Source organism: Mesoplodon densirostris, chromosome 10 (genome assembly GCF_025265405.1).
Source record: "Mesoplodon densirostris isolate mMesDen1 chromosome 10, mMesDen1 primary haplotype, whole genome shotgun sequence".
Classification (NCBI taxonomy): domain Eukaryota; kingdom Metazoa; phylum Chordata; class Mammalia; order Artiodactyla; family Ziphiidae; genus Mesoplodon; species Mesoplodon densirostris.
The window spans coordinates 77,829,279-77,848,463 of record NC_082670.1 but is presented as its reverse complement, the minus strand read 5'-3'; the positions used below and the strand labels follow the sequence as shown (position 1 = coordinate 77,848,463).

General features: G+C 43.7%; 1 protein-coding gene across 2 annotated transcripts in view; it reads left to right on the top strand.

The window, feature by feature from the left end:
• Positions 1-19,185, top strand: part of ARHGEF3 (Rho guanine nucleotide exchange factor 3) — a 313,291-nt gene that overhangs the window by 40,240 nt on the left and 253,866 nt on the right. The window contains exon 2 of one of the 2 annotated variants that reach the window (XM_060109490.1): positions 817-909. Coding sequence is in view for 1 of the 2 variants with exons in the window: in XM_060109489.1 (XP_059965472.1) it covers positions 848-909 (62 nt within the window). In the remaining variant the exon portion in view is untranslated. Of the gene's footprint in view, positions 1-816; positions 910-19,185 lie in introns of those variants that run through there. The other variant, XM_060109489.1, reaches the window with a different exon arrangement.

Here is a 19,185-nt window from a genome sequence, read left to right as displayed (position 1 = left end):
GCGCACAACTCATACTCGTGGGTCCCAGTGTCCCTAATTCCATACCAGGTGCTCTGCTTTCGAGGCGCTTCACACAGGAAGAGATTACATGCTTATTAACACCTCTTCACCCATCAAACACTGATTGAGTACCTGCTTGAAACTGCGTGTGGTTTTACCAAAATTATGACCCCAAATAATTTGGACTCACCTGTCTCCACAGACACAGACTGTCCCAAGCTCCAAATAAGCAAACCCACCCTCAGAAGGGCCCCAGTGATAATCTTTAACCATAATGCCAACTCAGTGAGACTTAACCAGCCATAAAAAGAAGACCCAATAAAACTTAAAGTTTTATTAAACTTAAAGTGACTTAAAGAACAAAGATATTTCTCTCTAAGGTAGTAGTTCCCAGGAGAGAGGGCACCTGTGCTCCATGCAGCCAGTCACAGGCCCAAGTGCCTTCTATCTTGTTCCTTTGTTATTTCCAAGTGCATTGTCATCATCTGCATGGTCAGAGCTGAGTTCCAGCCAGTGGGAATCGGGGAAGGATGGACAAGGCATGCCCATGTCTTGAGACCTACGTGGAGAAGTGGAACATATCACATCCTTTCACATTCCATTGGGAACTCAGATACCTGGCTGCACCTAGCTGCAAGGATGCCTGGGAAATGTAGTCCCTGATGAAACTCAAATAACCTATGGACAAAGGGGAAAATGGATTTTGATGGACACTAGGCAGCCTTTGACATATTCCTTTTGTGTGTATTTAATGCATCTCTTTGTGTTAACATAAATGTACCCAGGTTATAAATGTTGGTTATTTTGCTTTTTCAGAAAGAAGACCTGGATCTGCCACACAGTGTCTATGGACAGTTCCGGAGTAATGAATCAGTGTGTCTTCAGAGAAATGGAAGAAAACAAGGAAAGGTAAAAGTATCTTTAAAAATTAAAATTAAAAAGAATTCTTACATGCAACAATTAAATGTAATGCAGGACTTCTTATAAGTCAGTGGAGGCCAACAAGAATTTGGAGATAGCAAAATTTCATGTGTCCCGTTTTCATACCTTGAGTTTCCGACACCAGAGGAAGGATACCTTTGTCAAGTATGAGGGAATTTTTCTAAGATTTAGAAGGAAGAGTTGGTATATAGAACTGATGTGGTATAGCATTAAATATCTGATTCTGTCATTCCAAGAAACTATGGGCTTATGCTCAGATGTGTTGTGTCTACATTTATGGGTGGCCAGTCCCCCAAGAGGAGGTGAAGGCAGACCCTTAGCTCTCGGCAGCTACATCTTCTCTTGAAGTCATCATCTCTTCCTCTTCCTTCTACCTCCTCTTTTTTGTTCCTTAAAAATAAATGTATTACTTTAACTTAAATACCCAAGAAATGCATGGATACATTTTCCTAGTTAAAAATAAGAGTGAAATCCCTATTGATCCCCAAGTTTCATTCCCAGCACCCACCCCACTCCTACCTTTCCCAGAAGTAACCACTGTGACCTACTTTGTGAATTTCCTTCCAGAGCTTTTACTAGGAGTCTATATACATAGAAAAAAAAAAAGTCATTTTTTCCTTCCTTTCCTTTTTCTTTCTTTCTGTTCTTTAAATACAGTCTGTCATACTATGCTTGCTGGTCTATTCTGTAACCTTTTTATTTTATTTATTTATTTTAATAATTTTTTAAAACATTCTCTTATTTTTAATTCGTTTACTTTATTTATTTATTTTTGGCTGTGTTGGGTCTTCATTGCTGCGCACGGGCCCTCTCTAGTTGCGGCGAGCGGGGGCCACTCCACTGCGGTGTGCAGGCTTCTCATTGCAGTGAGAGACTTCTCTTGTTGTGGAGCACGGGTTCTAGGCACACGGGCTTCAGCAGTTGTGGCACGTGGGCTCAGCAGCTGCAGCTCACAGACTCCAGACCATAGGCTCAGCAGCTGTGGCACATTGGCCCATTTGCTCTGCAGCATGTGGAATGTTCCCGGACCAGGGCTCGAACCCGTGTCCCTGCATTTGCAGGCAGACTCCCAATCACTGCGGTACAAGGGAAGCCCCTGTAACCTTTTTAAAACATTCAATAATATGTCTTTAAATGTTTTCAAGACAGTGCATGTGCATCTACCTTGTTTTGTTGCAAAGTGAGTATTGTATCCATGGCATAAGAATCTCACTGTTTATCGAGCTGTTTTTCTGTTGGTGGTGGGGGGTGGGTGGGTTCTGTTTTTCGCCCTTACAGCAGTGCTTTGATGCACTTTCTGGTTTATGCCTCCAAGCACATGAGCAGCTAGTTCTCTTAGGTAGATGGTTATCGAGGAGTGAAGTTGTTGGGCCATCCTTTGCATGCATTTAAGATCTTGATAAATACTGCCAAATCATTCTCTAAAGAGCACCAGTTATCGGCAGGATACCAGATTTCCTGTTTGCCTGCCTCCTGCCACACCTCAGCTCTTCATGCTTTTTAATTTTTGCCAGTCTGTTGGGTTAACAGCGGTATCTTCATGGTTGTAATTTCCTCCCCCTTCTCTTTACTCTGAGGAAGTTCGTCTTCTCAGGTCTCTCTGTTCCCAATGGCCCTAGCGAGCCTCTGTCCTTACAGGGACCCAGTGATTATCCTGAGGCCCAGGGCACCTGGGCAGGCTGGGTCCTTCCCAAGAGTGGGCACCTCTTTGTTTCTCTTCTGAAAAGTATCCAAGTCTGCTTTTCCAGTAGCGTTCATCCCAGGATCACCTGCTTCTCTCTGGATCCTGGAGTGGGTTGGAAGAGGCTTGGGTTGGATTTCCTGACTCAGATTTCATCCACCACCACCACCATCCTTGGCAACAATCTGAGTACGTACTATGTGTCAGGCTCTGTGTGGATCACTTGGCTTACTCATCTCATTTAATTTTCACTGTGGTGAGGTAGGGAGATGTGTTGTTACCCTCATTATGTCCATTAGGTGACGTGAGGACAGAAATTCACTCAAAACCAACCCAAGCAACAAAAGAAAACCAACAAATATTCTGTCTTGCTGCGGAGCCCCAGCTCCTACCCATTGCTCTCACTTTGAGTGACAGACAGACCCATGCTTGCTGAGTGGCGAGTTCTCCTGTGGTCATAGCTTATGGACCACATGGAGCCATTAGGCCCATGTTCGTGGTGGCCTTGACCATACTCACATGGCCTTCCCAGAGGAGAGTGTAGGAGTGGAGAGTGTGGTTTGGGTTTTGTTTGCTTCCAGCATATGAACACAGGCTCTTTCATATCACCAACCCCTCTATTCTGGTGTACAGTTGGGGGTGGCGGTCTCACCTGTATTCGTCCAAAATACTTCTCTGGAAAGGGGTTTTTGTCATAGGGAGTAAATCTACCCTATTAGGATAAATATGCCCACTGAGCTATGGCCGAAGAGGAAGTTCTTCACCCACCCCCATAGACCTGATCAGTCACCCTCCCTAAAACATTTAATTTTAGACCCTGTTCTAAAAGCAGGCAGAGTGCAGTTTCAGAGGTCTTCCTGAGCCCCAGCCCCTGCCCCCCATTATGTTTCAGAGACGTAATCGTGTAGAGCCAGCAGAGGTCCTAGGCTCACTGTCTGATTTCTTGCTTCCCCATCAGGACAGTGGGAAGCAGTCAGGCCTAGAGGGAGGAAATGATCCTCCGGGTTCACACAGAGCCAAGCTGCGGTCTCAGGCCTCGGGGGTTTGGCTCTGGCTCTTTTCGCAACATCACAGCTACTTCTCGCATGATTATTAGGACACTGACCGGTACTTGTTCCAAAAATTGAGCTTATTACGCAGGTAATGCCTTGAAGGAAACCAGCCCATTGATCAATCAGTTGGTTATTCATTCATTGGGAGTTTATGAAATACTACTGTGTGCACAAGAGACAGCAAGTTGAGTAAGATATGAATTCTCAGGGAATTCAGGGTCTTGGCTGGGGGGTGGATGGGCTTTTGCACACGCAGTAAGCAATGGTTAAGTAGAAAACTTTAGTTCTTCGTTGGTCGATGGGGATAATAATAGTACCTCCTGCAGTGGGTTGTTGGAGTATGTCCTGAGTTAATCATAGTAAAGCACCTGGTATTGAGTAAGTACCCAATTAAGGCAGCTCTTTTCATTTTTGTTTGTTTATTTTTAATCCCACATAGAGTGAGTAACCTAGGAAGATTGCTCTATCAGAAGATTGATAGGGCCAGACTTGTGTTTTAGAAATGATAATCTGGGACTTCCATGGTGGTCCAGTGGTTAAGACTCCACACTTCTGGTGTAGGTGGGACGAGTTCGATCCCTGCTCGGGGAACTGAAATCCCACATGCCGCATGGCCAAAAAAAAAAAAGAGAAATGATAATCCATTGATGTGATTTCTTGTCCTATATGTAATTATCTTTTTAGTGTCTACCTTTCTTACTGGACTGTGAACTCTGCGGGGCCAGGTCTTGCCTGTTTTGCTCACTGTTGTTTACCCAGTGCCTGGCACACAGTAGGTGCTCACTAATATTTCTGGACTGATGAGTGTAGTGTTCAAGTAACGATAAAGGGTGGACCCTGGATCCTTGAGGTGAGGTACTGTGACAAAGCCTGCCAGTGAGAAGGACCTAAGCTTGCCTGGAGCCAACCCTAGGTTCCCAAGGAGAGGGGCTCCCTGGGGGCCCTGCCCACACACCTCCCTTCTGCGGGAACGCAGTTTTGCTCCTGAGCTTTACGGACACTTTGTCTTTTAACCAAGTGATTTGTTGTGGGAAGACCTAGTCCCACAGCACTCATTAACTGAGCAACCTTTACTTGCCACTTGTACTTCTGGGTGCTAACTCACAAGAATACAGGAGTTTTAGAAGAGTAAGCCCCTGGGGAGTGCAGTTTTCTGCTGGCATTTGTGATGTTGGGTGGATAATATCACTCCTCAGTTTCCTCAGCTGCGCAGCAATGGTTTTAGGCAAGTGGAATTTCTGATGTTTAAAGAGGAGAATTTTGAGGGGAGAAGCTCTTGCCCTTCTTGTAAATCCTTCCTATAAATGGACTTGTGATAGTTCCGTGAAATGGTAGATGGTTAGGACTCAGTCCATGCTGGAGAAATTGATCGATTGTTTGATTCATTCATTCATTCATTCATTCATCTGTGGGTCAGTCAGTCAGTGAACATCCTATCCTGTTCAAATAAGGGGTTACTCTCTCCTTGCAGGGCCTTTCACTCTCAGATTGTACAAATGAGTGTCTCTTTTATGAAAATAAGGATCTTCTCTGGCTCACTCATTTATTCCAGGTTGTTTTGAGAACCTCCTTTGTGCTGGCTCCACTAGACTTTACTGACTTGGAAGGCAGGGCCTTGTCTGGTGCAGCGACACCCCATGTCCGGCCCAGGGCCCTGCGCACAGTAGGCTCTCAACCCACGAGCAGCTTTAGTGGCCTGAACTGGCTAGAAAACAGAGCGATTTTTAGATGGCAGCATGAAGGGCTGTATCCAAAATTGAGATTTGCCCTGCACTGTGTTCTGTTTTCATGCTCCAGGGATAGACTGCCTGAGAGCCCTCACCTTAGACTGGTTAGTTTCACTGCTTGTTGTTAGTTGCTCTCTTCTTGATCCACTTATCAGCTTCCATCTTGCCCTTCAGGCGGGAGCTGTTTCGGTCACTGATTTTTTATGAGCTCTTTGTTCACTGCCCCAAGGGCTGTGTGGGGCCTGCTCTGCTTCCTCCACCTCCAGAAGTTCAGCCGCTGACCTTGAGAAGCTGGAAACCCAACAAAAGGGAGAGTAGCCTCTCCTGATCTGCAGCTCTAGCCTTTACTCTCAGACTCACCAGTCCTGTGACCTTGAGCAAGGCACTTAACCTCTCCAAGGTGTCTTCTTGGAGATTCCATCAGCATTTCCCACAGTCTGCTCCTCAGAACATGGTTTCCTCCAAACATTAATAGGCACTGCAGGGAAAAAAATGGGGCCTGTTGCCAAACTTGTTTAGGCACTACTGGCTTAAGCTCAGTCAAATGTAGCCTTTCTCACAGGACCCAGCAGAGCCTGTAAAAGGTCAGTGTGCATGGAGGGGTCTCTCAAGAGAGGGAAGAGTGTGCAGCCCCCTGATCCTCACATCTGCTGTTGCAGAGATCACACTGGGGACATGCCGAACTGGGAGATCTTGAAGCTTCCTCCCAATGCTGCAGTGATGTGCCTGGGACAGAGAGGCATAGTAACCAAAGACACAGATGTTGGATTTTTAAATGGTTTAGCGTTTTTTGATAGGAACTTTAAAATACTATTGTAAGCAAAAGGTGGAAGAGGTGTTCCAATCCCTGTCACAAGCCTGCCAGTGAGTGAGTTGAGAACAAGTAGGAGGGTGAGGTATCTTCATAAAGGTTTTGATTCAGGCAGAAACTCTCTCGTGCAAAGAACAGTGGGCTGCAAACTGAAAAACCGTTGTGCAGATTCTGCTCTCGCCTCTTCCTGGCTGTGTGACCCTTGGTGTGTCTCTTTTCTTTTCTCTCATATCTCTCATTGGCTAAAAAGAATGGTTGGTTGATTGATGACTTTCCTTTTAATCCTAAAATTTTAGGTATATTGTTTAAAACAACCGTAAGCCCCCTGAGGGCAGATGTGGTCTGTGTCTCCTCATCCACTCCTCAGGGTGGTGACTGGGATAGAGTCGTCACTCACTAAACATTTGTTGCATTAATATGAAAACAAAATAGACTCCATATTACATTCATTGACGTAACCCCAGAGACAGCTTATTATTAAATGAGTGTTAAGGTAATTGAGTGAGTGCACGTGATCTTCTTTGAGACACACGAAGACCCAATGAGGGAGGTGATGTTATTTTACAGATGAGGAACTGACATTTTGGGAGGCAGAGAGCTGGGCTGTGGTCCTGTAGCAGGAAAGGAAGAACCAAGAGCCAGACCCAGCCTTCTGAGCCTCAATTTCTGCTTTGTTGTGGTTTTTTTTTTTCCACTAAACCAAGTCTTTATCTGTCCTTGGACTGGTCAGAGGCATGAATTAGGACAACATCCTGGAAGATCTGCTGTGGAGCCATTGAAAAAGCTCTTCAGTTCTCCAGGGAGCCTGGCTAATCCTCTACACGGCAAATTATAATAATATCTGCCACTTGTGGGCACCTCCTAAGGGGCTTTTTATATACGTTGGCTCCAAATATCACAGCAACTGAGCAGAATACACATTGTTTGCCTCCATTTTGCAGATGAAGAAACAGTTTTAAGGACCTGCTCCAGTGTCACAGGTAATTGTTGGGACATCTGTGTCTTTGATGCTCTTAAGGGAGAAGGCCCCTGGCCTTCTAGCCATCTACCCTACTTCTCATCTCATTGGGATCCTCATCTTACCTTGCCCCTGCAGGTGGGCGCTCCAGGCCCCTCTGCAGGATGGGAAGGAGCTGCTGTGGCTGCCCCATGGGTGGGACGGGGCCTCAGCCAAGGGAATCCGTTGAGGTGCAGAGTGTGGGCGTTCTAGTCTCATTGGGAGCCCATCATTGTGTTCCTAATTCCAGACAGCCTCCTCATAGGGGGGCCCTAGTGACAGTAGGAACTGCCAGGAGGGCATTAGGGGAAGTGGTGAAGATCCTGGCCCAGTTGCTGGAAGTTCTCCTAGTCTCAGTTTGCTGTCTATGAAGGTGAATAACAGTGGTACTTAGGTCATAAAGTTGATGCGAAGGTTCAGTGTGCTATGAAGTCCCTTGCTTGTGGTCACCGGGCACCTGGCTAACACCCAACGCATGGCCTTAGTCTGTTATCAGCCTGTAAATCGTTTTCCCACCAACCGCAGAACCAAGTAGGGCCGTCAGAACACATGCCCTTTACTTTTCTGTGACAATCCTTATGGTGATCACTTTGGAAAATTCGTTCAGCAGTTACTTGAGTACCTATCGTGTGCTCAGCACTCTGTCAGGTATGCTGGGGGATGCAATCAGACCTGGACCTTTCTTCCAGTCTAGAAGAGGAGATGAATGTATGTAATAGGAGACAAGATGTGTTAAGGAAGGGCCTAGCAGGGTCTGGCACACAGTGTGCACCTGGGAAATGTTTAAGAACACTCAAGAGACTGCCCTGGTGGTCCAGTGGTTAAGACTCTGCACTCCCAATGCAGGGGGCACAGGTTCAATCCCTGGTCAAGGAACTAAGATTTTGCATGCCGCGTGGTGCAGCCAAAAAAAAAAAAAAAAAAAAAACCAAAAAAACCCCACTCAAACTGGAGGACATTCACATGGGCACTGGGCTTGAGGTGGTACCAGGAAACACAGTGCATGTGTCTGGCAGGGGAAGCTCACCCAGCCCCCGCCCTGCGGAGGGATGGTGGCACGTGAAAGGTCGCACCCGTCTTGATGCTGAGCCCTTGCTGGGTGGAGACCATGTGCGTCAATCTCCCTCCTGGGAATCTGATAGAAACTTCCTGCCAGGCAAGAGCGTGGCACATTCCATGGAGGAAACTCTACCTTTTCAACTCTGAGGGCCAAGAATCAGGCCTGGAGAGCTGTGTGAGGCTGGGGGTACAGGCATGCGAACCCACGATGTTTGAAGCGCTCACTGGGGCCACAGAGGTAAAGAATTATCAAGATGCACTTATGGAGCGCTGGTTTTGTGTGGGTGTTCTGCTGGGGTGTGGGTGCAGAGAGTCTTGAGACTTTGTTCTTTAGGTGGGAGAAGAGCATGGGAACTTAGGTTAAGGCTTTCCCTGTGATCATTGCTTCGACTTGGGCTGCATGTGGCTTTTGTTCCACCCCTGTTCAGTCTTGTGTGTGCTGTGTGCAGCCCAAGCAGGAACCACCATCTTCTCTAAGGATGGGGGTTGATTGAGGGCCTGCTGTATACCAGGCACTGTACTGGGCTCAGGGTTATTATATCTGTGACTGGTCATTTTGCCAGTAAGGAAACTGCCCAGGGAGGTGATGCACGTGGAGTTTACACAGTGAGTTAGTAGCAGAGGTGGAATTAGAACCTGGATGTCCTGTAGCCGTGAATGATGGCAATTAATTGGGCGGGGTCAACACCCAGCTATCTTTTGGCAGGTTGTCCTCATGGTTAGGACTGAGGATTTTTTTTTATCTCTAAATTTGAACAAGTGAGAAACGTTTTCACTATTTCCCTGATTTCCCTCCTTGCTTTACTTACTGTCCCCTTATCCCCAGGTCACTGTAGTCTTTCCTCATTCCTTTGGCACCTACCATACTCTTAAGATTTTTCCAAGGCAACTCATTTTCTCACCTTCCCCCCACCCCATTTTGCTACTGTTTTAGTTTTGGTGGCTTTGCCGTTTCAGTTTTCCATATTGTTGTAATCGTAGTAGCTTTATGATAGTTCTTCACACTTGTTGTGTCAGTCATTTTTTCGTTACATGGTCTTCATATGCATTCTTTTTAAAGGGCTGTATAATATCTCATTTATTTAACAAATATTTATTGAGTGGTGGCCGTGTGCCTGGCCGTGTACTACAAATGAATGGGCAGGAACTTGACGCAGCCCCTGTCTGCCTGGAGGTCCTAATTAGTAGGAAAGTCAGCCGTTAACCTCACAATCATTGGACAGACTGTTCCATTATGTTACAGTGATGGAGTTGTGGGTAAGTTTTAATAACCTGTTCTCCACTTCCCAAAGCAAATAAAGGGGAATTTCACCTTTCCAGTGACATGTGGGAACACTTCCCTGGGGGAAGGATGAGCATTCCAGGCAGAGGGCACACTTTTCCTGTTGTGGAAAGTGGAAAAAAAAAAAAAGTATTATAAAACTACTGGTCATGCAAAAAAGGATATTGTGCTTATGGATAGTAGGCATATTTTAGGTTCTGAAATAATCAAAGTTCAAATCACTTGTTAAAGACCTAATAACTCCTTTCTTTGTGTTTTTTATCTTATTATTATAATGTTATCAAAGGAACTAAGTTTTACCTTGTATTTTTCTTTTTAAAAAATATTTTATATTTACTGACATGTTTACCATTTTCAGCATTTCTTTCTTTTCTTTTCTTTTTTTTGGCCACGAGGCACAGCATGTGGGATCTTAGTTCCCCAACCAGAGATCAAACTCGTGCCCCCTGCGCTGTAAGCGTGAAGTCCTAACCACTGGACAGCCAGGGAATTCCCCTACCTTGTATTAATATTTTTCTACCCAAATGTATATTTGGAAAATTTGTAACTCTACAGAAAAGTTAACAGATTTTTTTTCCTTCACCTAGATTTTATTTGAACACTTTGCCTCACTACTCTGTGTGTGTCTCTGTGTATGTGTGTGTGTGTATGTATGTGTACACATATATACTTTCTTTTCCTGAACCATTCGGAAACTCATTGCAGACATCCTGACACTTTACCTCTAAATACCTTGGCCTGTAACTCCTAAAAATAGGTAGTCACCTTCATATTCACCTACTGTTACCCACCTCTGCAAATTAACAATAATTTTGTAATGTCTTTTTTTAGTAGTGTCAATTATTTATTCTCTTTATTACACATTTTACACATATATGTAAGTTCATTCCAGTGGTAGGGCTTAGTACATGATTCTAAAATAAGCAAGTGAAAATTTCCAGTGGCAAGGGGGCAAGTCACACAATAGCTTTAAAAATTCTATCATGTGGTTACATTAACATTGCAAACAAGAAGATAAATCCTGTTTGAAATACTAACTTGAAAACTAAGGAAGCTTATAAATTCCAGTAAGTGAAATCTATTCATGGGTGTTTACAAATGGCAACAGATTCAAAGGCCAAAAATACTTCACAAATGCCTCTAATGAAGTGAGCAGAAACTCAGGACAGATTACCTGTTTCCCATCTTTTGTTCATGTGGTTTTTGTCCTATATGCAAATGCGAGTATAGGATGTCCTTGTCCTTTCAGGGGAAAGGGTAGTGCTGTCCATCACGAGGTACAAATAACCCTACCTAGGCAACCTTTCACCTCCAGGCAAGCCTGAACACCTCGGCCTTCCCTTGGCACCATGTCTTACAAGAGACATTGGCTTTTAGCAGCTAGACTTGAGAAATTTTTTAAACTTGGTATACTTTCTTCAAGGAGGTTCGTATTCAGAAGCCTTGTACACAGAACCATTTTAGGATTGAGGGAAGAGGTGGGAGAAGATTTAGAAAAAACAAGTCAGATGTCAGTATTATCATTCTCTTGTCCTTCCAAGGCATCTCTTTTTTCCTTTATCTGTGTTCAGTATTAATTTTACTTCCTTGATTCCTCTAGTCCCCATTTATTTAGTATAGACCTATAATATCTTTTAATATACAGTCCATATTCAAATTTCTTTAGTTGTTCCAAAACACTTTTTTTTTTTTTTTTGGCTGCGTTGTGTCTTTGTTGCTGCGCGCGGGCTTTGTCTACTTGAGGCGAACGGGGGCTACTCTTCATTGCGGTGCACGGGCTTCTCATTGTGGTGGCTTCTCTTGTTGCGGAGCACGGGCTCTAGGCATGTGGGCTTCAGTAGTTGCGGCACACGGGCTCAGTAGTTGCGGCAGGCAGGTCCTAGAGTACAGGCTCAGTAGTTGTGGCACACGGGCTTAGTTGCTCTGCGGCATGTGGGATCTTCCCAGACCAGGGATCAAACCCGTGTCCCCTGCATTGGCAGGTGGATTCTTAACCACTGCACCCCCAGGGAAGTCCTCCAGAACACCTTTTACAGCTCGTTCCATTTCTCCCTCCTTCCTTTCCCACATCCAGGGAGCGTTCCTGGCTGAAGCATTGCATTTGGTTCGTATGTCCCTTTAGTCCCCTTCGATCCAAAACAGGGCCTTCTCTTGTATTTATCCTCCACGACATTGGCATCTTTAAAAGTAAGATCCGGGCTTCCCTGGTGGCGCAGTGGTTGAGAGTCCGCCTGCTGATGCAGGGGACACAGGTTCATGCCCCGGTCCGGGAAGATCCCACATGCCGTGGAGCGGCTGGGCCCGTGAGCCATGGCCGCTGGGCCTGTGTGTCCGGAGCCTGTGCTCTGCAGCGGGAGAGGCTGCAGCGGTGAGAGGCCCGCGTACCGCAAAGAAAAAAAAAAAAAGTAAGATCCATGTTCTGGATTTGTCTGAGTGTCTCCTTGTGGTGCCGTCTACTATATTCCTCCATCCTTTCCCTTCCATGAATGTCAAATGAAGCACAGTGGCTGGAGTAGGTCCAGGAACAACATGTGCAGTGACAGGATCTCATTGGTGACATTGTTACTCCCCAAGGTCAGGATGACCCATGGCTGGTGGTGCTGGGTTGACACCTGGTTAAGACCACAGCTTGCGTTGTGTTTTGGTTTAGATCTGATAGAGATAATAATAATTATATTGACCATAATTCTTACAATTACCTTTCTAATAAAAAAAAACTCTCTCACTCTAGACATAGGACAAGAATCTAAAAAATAATACATGTATAACTGAATCACTTTGCTGTATACCTGAAACTAACACAACATTGTAAATCAACTATACTCCAATAAAAGTAAAATATTAAAAAAGCAGTTGCAGATTATTCCACTATACTATTTTATAACTTATTTTACATAAAAAACCTCCTATTGTTAGTGTTTAATTGCTTATATTTTTATATTATAAACAACACTGACAAATATTGTTACATAAACTAATTTGCACATTAAAAAATAAACACAGGACAGGTTTTTTGTTTTTTAATTACTAAAAGAGTCATATATAAGTACAGCTCCTTTTGTTTATTTGTTTAAAACTTTCAAATAAGATTGAATCTGCTTGATATGGACCTTACAGTTATGGTAACTAAGGGAGACATTTCAGAGAAAGGCTCTGCACTTACTAAAAAATATCTCTCCCTCTTTTTTTTTTTTATTTGAAGTATTGTTGATTTACAATATTGTGTTAGTTTCAGGTGTACAGCAAAATGATTCAGATATATATATATATAGTTTTCAGGTTATTTTCTTTTTTTTTCACACACACACACTGTATTTTATTTTTACAAGAGATAAATAAACTGACACCAAGCATTGTAAATGGATGACCACAACAAAAGCAACAATGATTGCAGTTACCAAACAGGAAACACACTCATACGATGTCATAATATTGACATTCAGTCCATTAATCCTCCACTGTAACAGCTCCTTTACTTTGCAGTGAAAATTGATTTGTATATTTTTTGCCTCTGAGTCCTTGTGGGATTTTTTTAAATTTTATTCAAACAGAAAGTCACAACAATTATAATCATCCTCATCAGTTCACTCAGTCCCATGTAATTAATTTTCTTTTTATCTTGATCTTTTGTTAGCACTTTTATGAATTTATCAGTTTTCCATTAGAATTATGAAAAAGGTTATTTTCCATTACAGGTTTTTACAAGATATTGAATATAGTTCCCTGTGTTATACAGTAAATGCTTGTTGCTTATGTACTTAATGTATACTTGTTTGTATCTCTTAATCCCATACCTCTAATTTGTCCCTCCTCGCCCCCTCCCTTTCCCTTTTGTTAACCATAAGTTTGTTTTCCAGGTCTGTGAGTCTGTTTCTGTTTGGTTTTTTTTTTTTTGCGGTACGCGGGCCTCTCACTGATGTGGCCTCTCCCGTTGCGGAGCACAGGCTCCGGACATGCAGGCTCAGCGGCCATGGCTCACAGGCCTAGCCACTAACACGGCATGTGGGATCTTCCCAGACCGGGGCACGAACCTGTGTCCCCTGCATCGGCAGGCAGACTCTCAACCACTGTGCCACCAGGGAAGCCCTGTTTCTGTTTTGTATATAGATTCATTTGTATTATTTGTCATTTATTATTTTATTTTATTTTATTTTATTTTTTCTTGGCCACACCACACGGCTGTGGGATCTTAGTTCCCTGACCAGGGATCAAACCCCGGGCCCTCATCAGTGAAAGTGTGGAGTCCTAACCACTGGACTGCCAGGGAATTCCCCATTTGTATTATTTTTTTAGATTCCACATATAAGTGATATCATATGATACTTGTCTTTCTCTGTCTGACTCACTTCACTTAATATGATAATCTCTAGGTCCATCCATGTTGCTGCAAATGGCAATATTTTATTCTTTCTTACGGCTGAGTAATAGTCCTCTGTACATATATAGTACATCTTCTTAGTCGTCTGTTCATAGACACTTAGGTTGCTTCCATGTCTTGGTTATTGTAAATAGTGCTGCTGTGAACATTGGGGTGCACGTACCTTTTCAAATTAGTTTTCATCTTTTCTGGATATATGCCTGGGAGTGGGATTGCTGGATCATATGGTAGCTCTTTTTTTAGGTTTTTAAGGAACCTTCATACTGTTTTCCACAGTGGCCACACCAATTTACATTCCTACCAACAGTGTAGTAGGGTTCCCTTTTCTCCACACCCTCTCCAGCATTTATTATTTGTAGACTTTTTGATAATAGCCATTCTGACTGGTGTGAGGTGATACCTCATTGTGGTTTTGATTTTCATTTCTCTAATAATTAGGAATGTTGAGCATTTTTTTTCTTGTTCCTGTTAGCCATCTGTATATCTTCTTTGGAGAAATGTCTATTCAGGTCTTCTGACTATTTTTGGATTGTAATGTGGTCAGTAATGTGTGGGTTTATTTCTGGGCTCTCTGTTCTGTTCCATTGATCCATATGTCTGTTTTTGTACCAATACCACACTATTTTGATTACTGTAGCTTTGTAGTATTATCTGGAGTCTGGGAGGGTTATGCTTCCAGCTTTGTTCTTTTTCCTCAGGATTGCTTTGGCAATTCTGGGTCTTTTGTGGCTCTGTATAAATTTTGGGATTATTTGTTCTAGTTCTGTGGGAAAATGTCATTGGTATTTTGATAGGGATCACATTAAATCTGTAAATTGCTTTGGGTAGTATGGCCATTTTAGCAATATTAATTCTTCCAATACAAGATTATGTCTCCCTCTTTTTAAATAGACCCAGGTCAAGTTTGGGTAGAGTGTGGCTGATGTAGCTGACTCCAATACTTATTTTATAACATTCAGGCAGAAAGCAAGACCTCCTCAAGGTTAAAATGTCATGGTGGGAGGGGAGTTTTGGAGAGTAACAGATTCCGCAAGTGTTGTGTGTGTGTGTGTGTGTGTGCACGCCAGTGTGAATACATCCATATGTGTTCTGTTGACTCAAGGGAGTATGAATGGCGAGTCAAGGTGCCAGAAGTGGTGTCAGATGTGACAGAGAGATGAACCCTGTGCCAGTTGGGAGAAGGTGTGAAGGTAAAGAAGGCATGATTTAAATTAAAGTCAAGGAAATCTACCTCGAGCGCCTGCTTGGTACCAGGCATTGTGCCAAGTGCTGTGAATGATACAAGCTGCCTCTTGTGAGCCTTATAGTCCAGAAGGAACAGACTTAAACACACCATTTCCAGGGTTGTAAGTTTGGTGTGGACCCAACATTTCCCAGGGGAGGTAACAGTCAGAAAATGGAAGCTTACGTGAGGCGTAGTCAGGTAAAGAGTGATCTATGTGGAAGGAACAGCATGTGTGAAGGCCCTGAGGCCAGAAAGAATGTGGCATGCTGTAAGAAGAGGCAGCTGCTCAGTGTGACTGGATGGTGGAATATGACAGAAGACTGGTTGGCATCTGGGCTGGGAAGACTGGATCCTGGGAGCCTTAGTAATAAAGAGTTTCGATTGTCCTAAGGCCCCAGGAGGCCACTGAAGCATTTTAAGTAGAGGAATGACATGATCAAATTTATATTTTGAGAAAAGACCTCTGGCTGGAGTGGGAAAAAAATTTGGATGGAGGCTAAACTTGGGGCTGAGAGATCAGCCTGGGGTATTGTAGCCATCTAGGAGAGAGGTGATGAAGGGAATAAATACCTGTTGAGAATGAGTGGGAAGGAAGATGGCTTGGATATCGAAGAAGGTAGAAACAAATTAAAAATATTCAGGCAGTAGTGTTGAGATTGGATCTGAGGACTGAAAGAATCCATCTTTCCATCCATCCATCTATCCATCTATCCATAAAACCAACATTTTTTATTGAACCTCTTCTGTGTGTCTGGGAAGGGGGTGTTAGGGGTGGGGGATACAGCAGTGAGTGAAGCAGACATGGTGATCCCTGCCCTGATGGAGTTTACCTTCTGGAGAGAGACAGACTATCAACAGACAAATGTATGAAGCAACGTTAGCTGATGATGTGTGCTATGAAGAAAAATTAAGTTGAATAAAGGGATAGACAGTGAGATGTGGAATTTTAGACAGGGAAACTGGGAGGGATTTTTTAAAGAGTGTACCATTTTAGCACAGACCTGAATGTTGAGAGAGCAGCCTTGCAGCCTTCTTAGGGAAACTCTTGGCAGGCAGAAGGGACAGCACATGCAAAGGCTCAGGGGCAGGATAGGGGCTTAGCCTGTGTGAGGAACAGCATGCAGGTAAGTACAAATAAACATGTGTGTTGATTGGTCTGGTCAGCCCTGTTACTAAGTGGTCACATCTTGAAGAATGGGTCTCCTTTCTCTGTGCTGGCAAAGGGAGGGACCTACTGGGCTTGCCTAGGTGACTGGGGAGTGGGCAGTCTCAGGAGATGGGTTCCAGATCACCAGAGATTGTTGAACAAGATAAGCATCTTTTTGACAAGGTCTGTGTTTGGTTAGAGCTGTGCTGTGTGTTTCAAGCATTCCACCAAAATCCACACAGGCAGAAAAGAAGGAATATGACAGTGCAGAAGAAGGAATCTGTGTTAGAATAATCATTTATGTTGTCCAGATCACCATCATATTTTCATGTTTTCTTTTTTTTTCGGATATAGGAAAATGATTGATTAATAACATCTTTTATTAATGTTGACTAATATTATGAAATTTTCCTACTGGTTCTAATAGTTTTTCAGATCTTATTTTATTTATTGTTGTTTTTCGTTGTTGTTATTGGGAGGAATTTTTCCAGACATGTAATCACATTATCTGCAACTTAATAAAATTTTGCTTCCTCTTCCTTTCAAATTTGTAATTTTTTTGTTTGTCTTATTAGATTAGCAAATGCTTCCTGAATAATGTTAAACAGTGGTGAAATCTCAGGTCATTCTTAACCTTATACTGACTTCAGTGGTAGTGCTCTAACCCTTCCCCCAAAACGTCATGCTGGCTCTCTGTTTGACCTGTGGATCTCTTAAGAAAATTTCCCTCTATTCCTATTTTGTTAAGAGGTTTTTTTTTTTTAAGTCAGGAATAAATGTTGAAATTTAACAAGATTGGCATTTAAGAAGACATGTTTTTTTTCTTTTGACTCTGTTAATGAGATGAATTATATCGATTGATTTGCTAAAATTGACCAATGTTTGCTTTCCTAGTGTGAACCATGTGGTTGTGATCTCTGTTTCTTTTAATCAAAAAGCATTTTAAGTTACTTACCATCATTTAAAATAATGCTCCATGAAGATGCAGTTGGTTTATCTTGTGGCTTAGAGTAATGCTGTCAGGATAGCTTTACTTCAGTTTGAGAAATTGGAGCTAGAGTGATGAACAAATCATTCATTGGCCAGCATGCCACTGTTGAATGCTTGATGTGTGCAAAACACTGCTGGATGGCCTCCAGTGCCTTCTTGTAACTTGGAGATCTTGTGATTCTACGCAGTGGTTCCATTAGTCAGGATTTGTTATTGCAAGTGACAGAAACACAGCTCAGTCTGGAATAAGCAGCATAGGGAATGTAATGGCTCACATAAATGGAAGGCCCAAGAGTAGATAGCTTCAGGCATGGCTGGACCCAGGGGCTCAGTGTTATTAGGTCTTGGTCTCATTCTTCTCTTCTATTGGCTTTGCTTTTTTCTATATTGGCCTCATTCCCAGGAAGTCTTCCTCCACATGGTACCTCCCAGAATCTCCAGGCTGACATTCTCCCACAGCTGTGGAGCGAGAGTTTATCATTGCCACTTGTTCTAACAGGACTTCCCAAACAGACTAATATTTGTTCAGCTTGTCCATGCTCTCTTCTGGAACGTGAGGGTGGGGAGATAGGGTCAGCCCCACCTGGACCCACGGACTGAGAGTGGGGAGGGGTGGTCCCCCAATGGGAAGGCCAAGTGCTGTTACCCATGGGCAGGGAATCAGATGCTGGGTAGCAGAAACACCTAATGTTCATGACATCTGGGCCAGTGATTCTCTTTCTTCTGTGGTCCTCACTATCCTTTTTCACAGGTGAGAAGGGAGGCTGCCAGGCACCAGGATTTCTCACCTGACCTGAGGGCCCACCAAGTCAGTGTCTGAATCAGGATTCTAAGTTCCTACCTGAAGTTCTAGGCCTTACTTGCTGCACTGAATTAGGCATAGAAATAGGAGTGGAGAGTCAAAGCGTTAGCTGGGCACCTTGCAATTTGGTTGTTAAATAAAGGATTTCCCTGGACTCACCCTCACCCCCAACCCCCTAGCCTAACACGATGGTCATCTTGGTGATTCTGTATTGTCCCCTTTTCATAATGAACTTAGGAGGTATACACTTTTAAAGGGGTATCTTTAATAGGATGTGAAATATTTTATGTGGAACATTTATAGTAGCAAAGTTTTAATTTGGCAAAATCTTGCCTGGTCTGATTTGTCATCTTATAACCTTTATTGAGTTATAAATATATATGGTGTGTGTGCCAACTTATGGGCAAAGCTCAGTGAGTTTCTACATATGTTTATACGGATCGAGGGACAACACTTGTTCAAACTCCTCACTGTTCCCACCCCAGCTTCTTCCTGGCCCCCACATCCCTCCCTCCTTTCCCCTCCTCCCCAGAAGAACTGTGGCTTCCTCGCCATTGCCTGGCCTCAGGCTGCACCTGAGAACTCTCTCCTCGGTGCACATACCTGAGTCCAGGGACAAAGTTAGAAACCTGCTCCTGGAGATTTGTGCTAGGAGCAGGGAAGTTACCATCGGAAACAGCTGCCTGTAGGGCTCTCCTTGCCACAAATGACCACGTGCCCATTGTCTAATCCTGTTGCTGGCAGGGCCCCTTGCTGTCCCGCTCTTCCTTCACAGAGGACAAAACTGAGGCCCTGAGAAAGAAGAGATTTGCCGAAGGTCATAGGTTGTGCAGGTTGGAGGTCAGGTGGCTGGTCCGTGGCTCTAGTCCAGCCGCCCACTGCCGTCCCTCCCATTCAGTGAATCCAGGTGGCTTAGTTGTTGAAGTTGGTCTTGATTTTTTTTCTGGAAAATCTTGAAACTCTGTGAGGGATGGCATATGTAGTAGAAAGAATGTAGGCCCTGGAGTCTGACATTTTTGGATTCAAATTCCCGCTCTGTGTTATGACTCTGGACAAGGATGTAACCTCCCTGAGCCTCAGTGTCTTTATCTG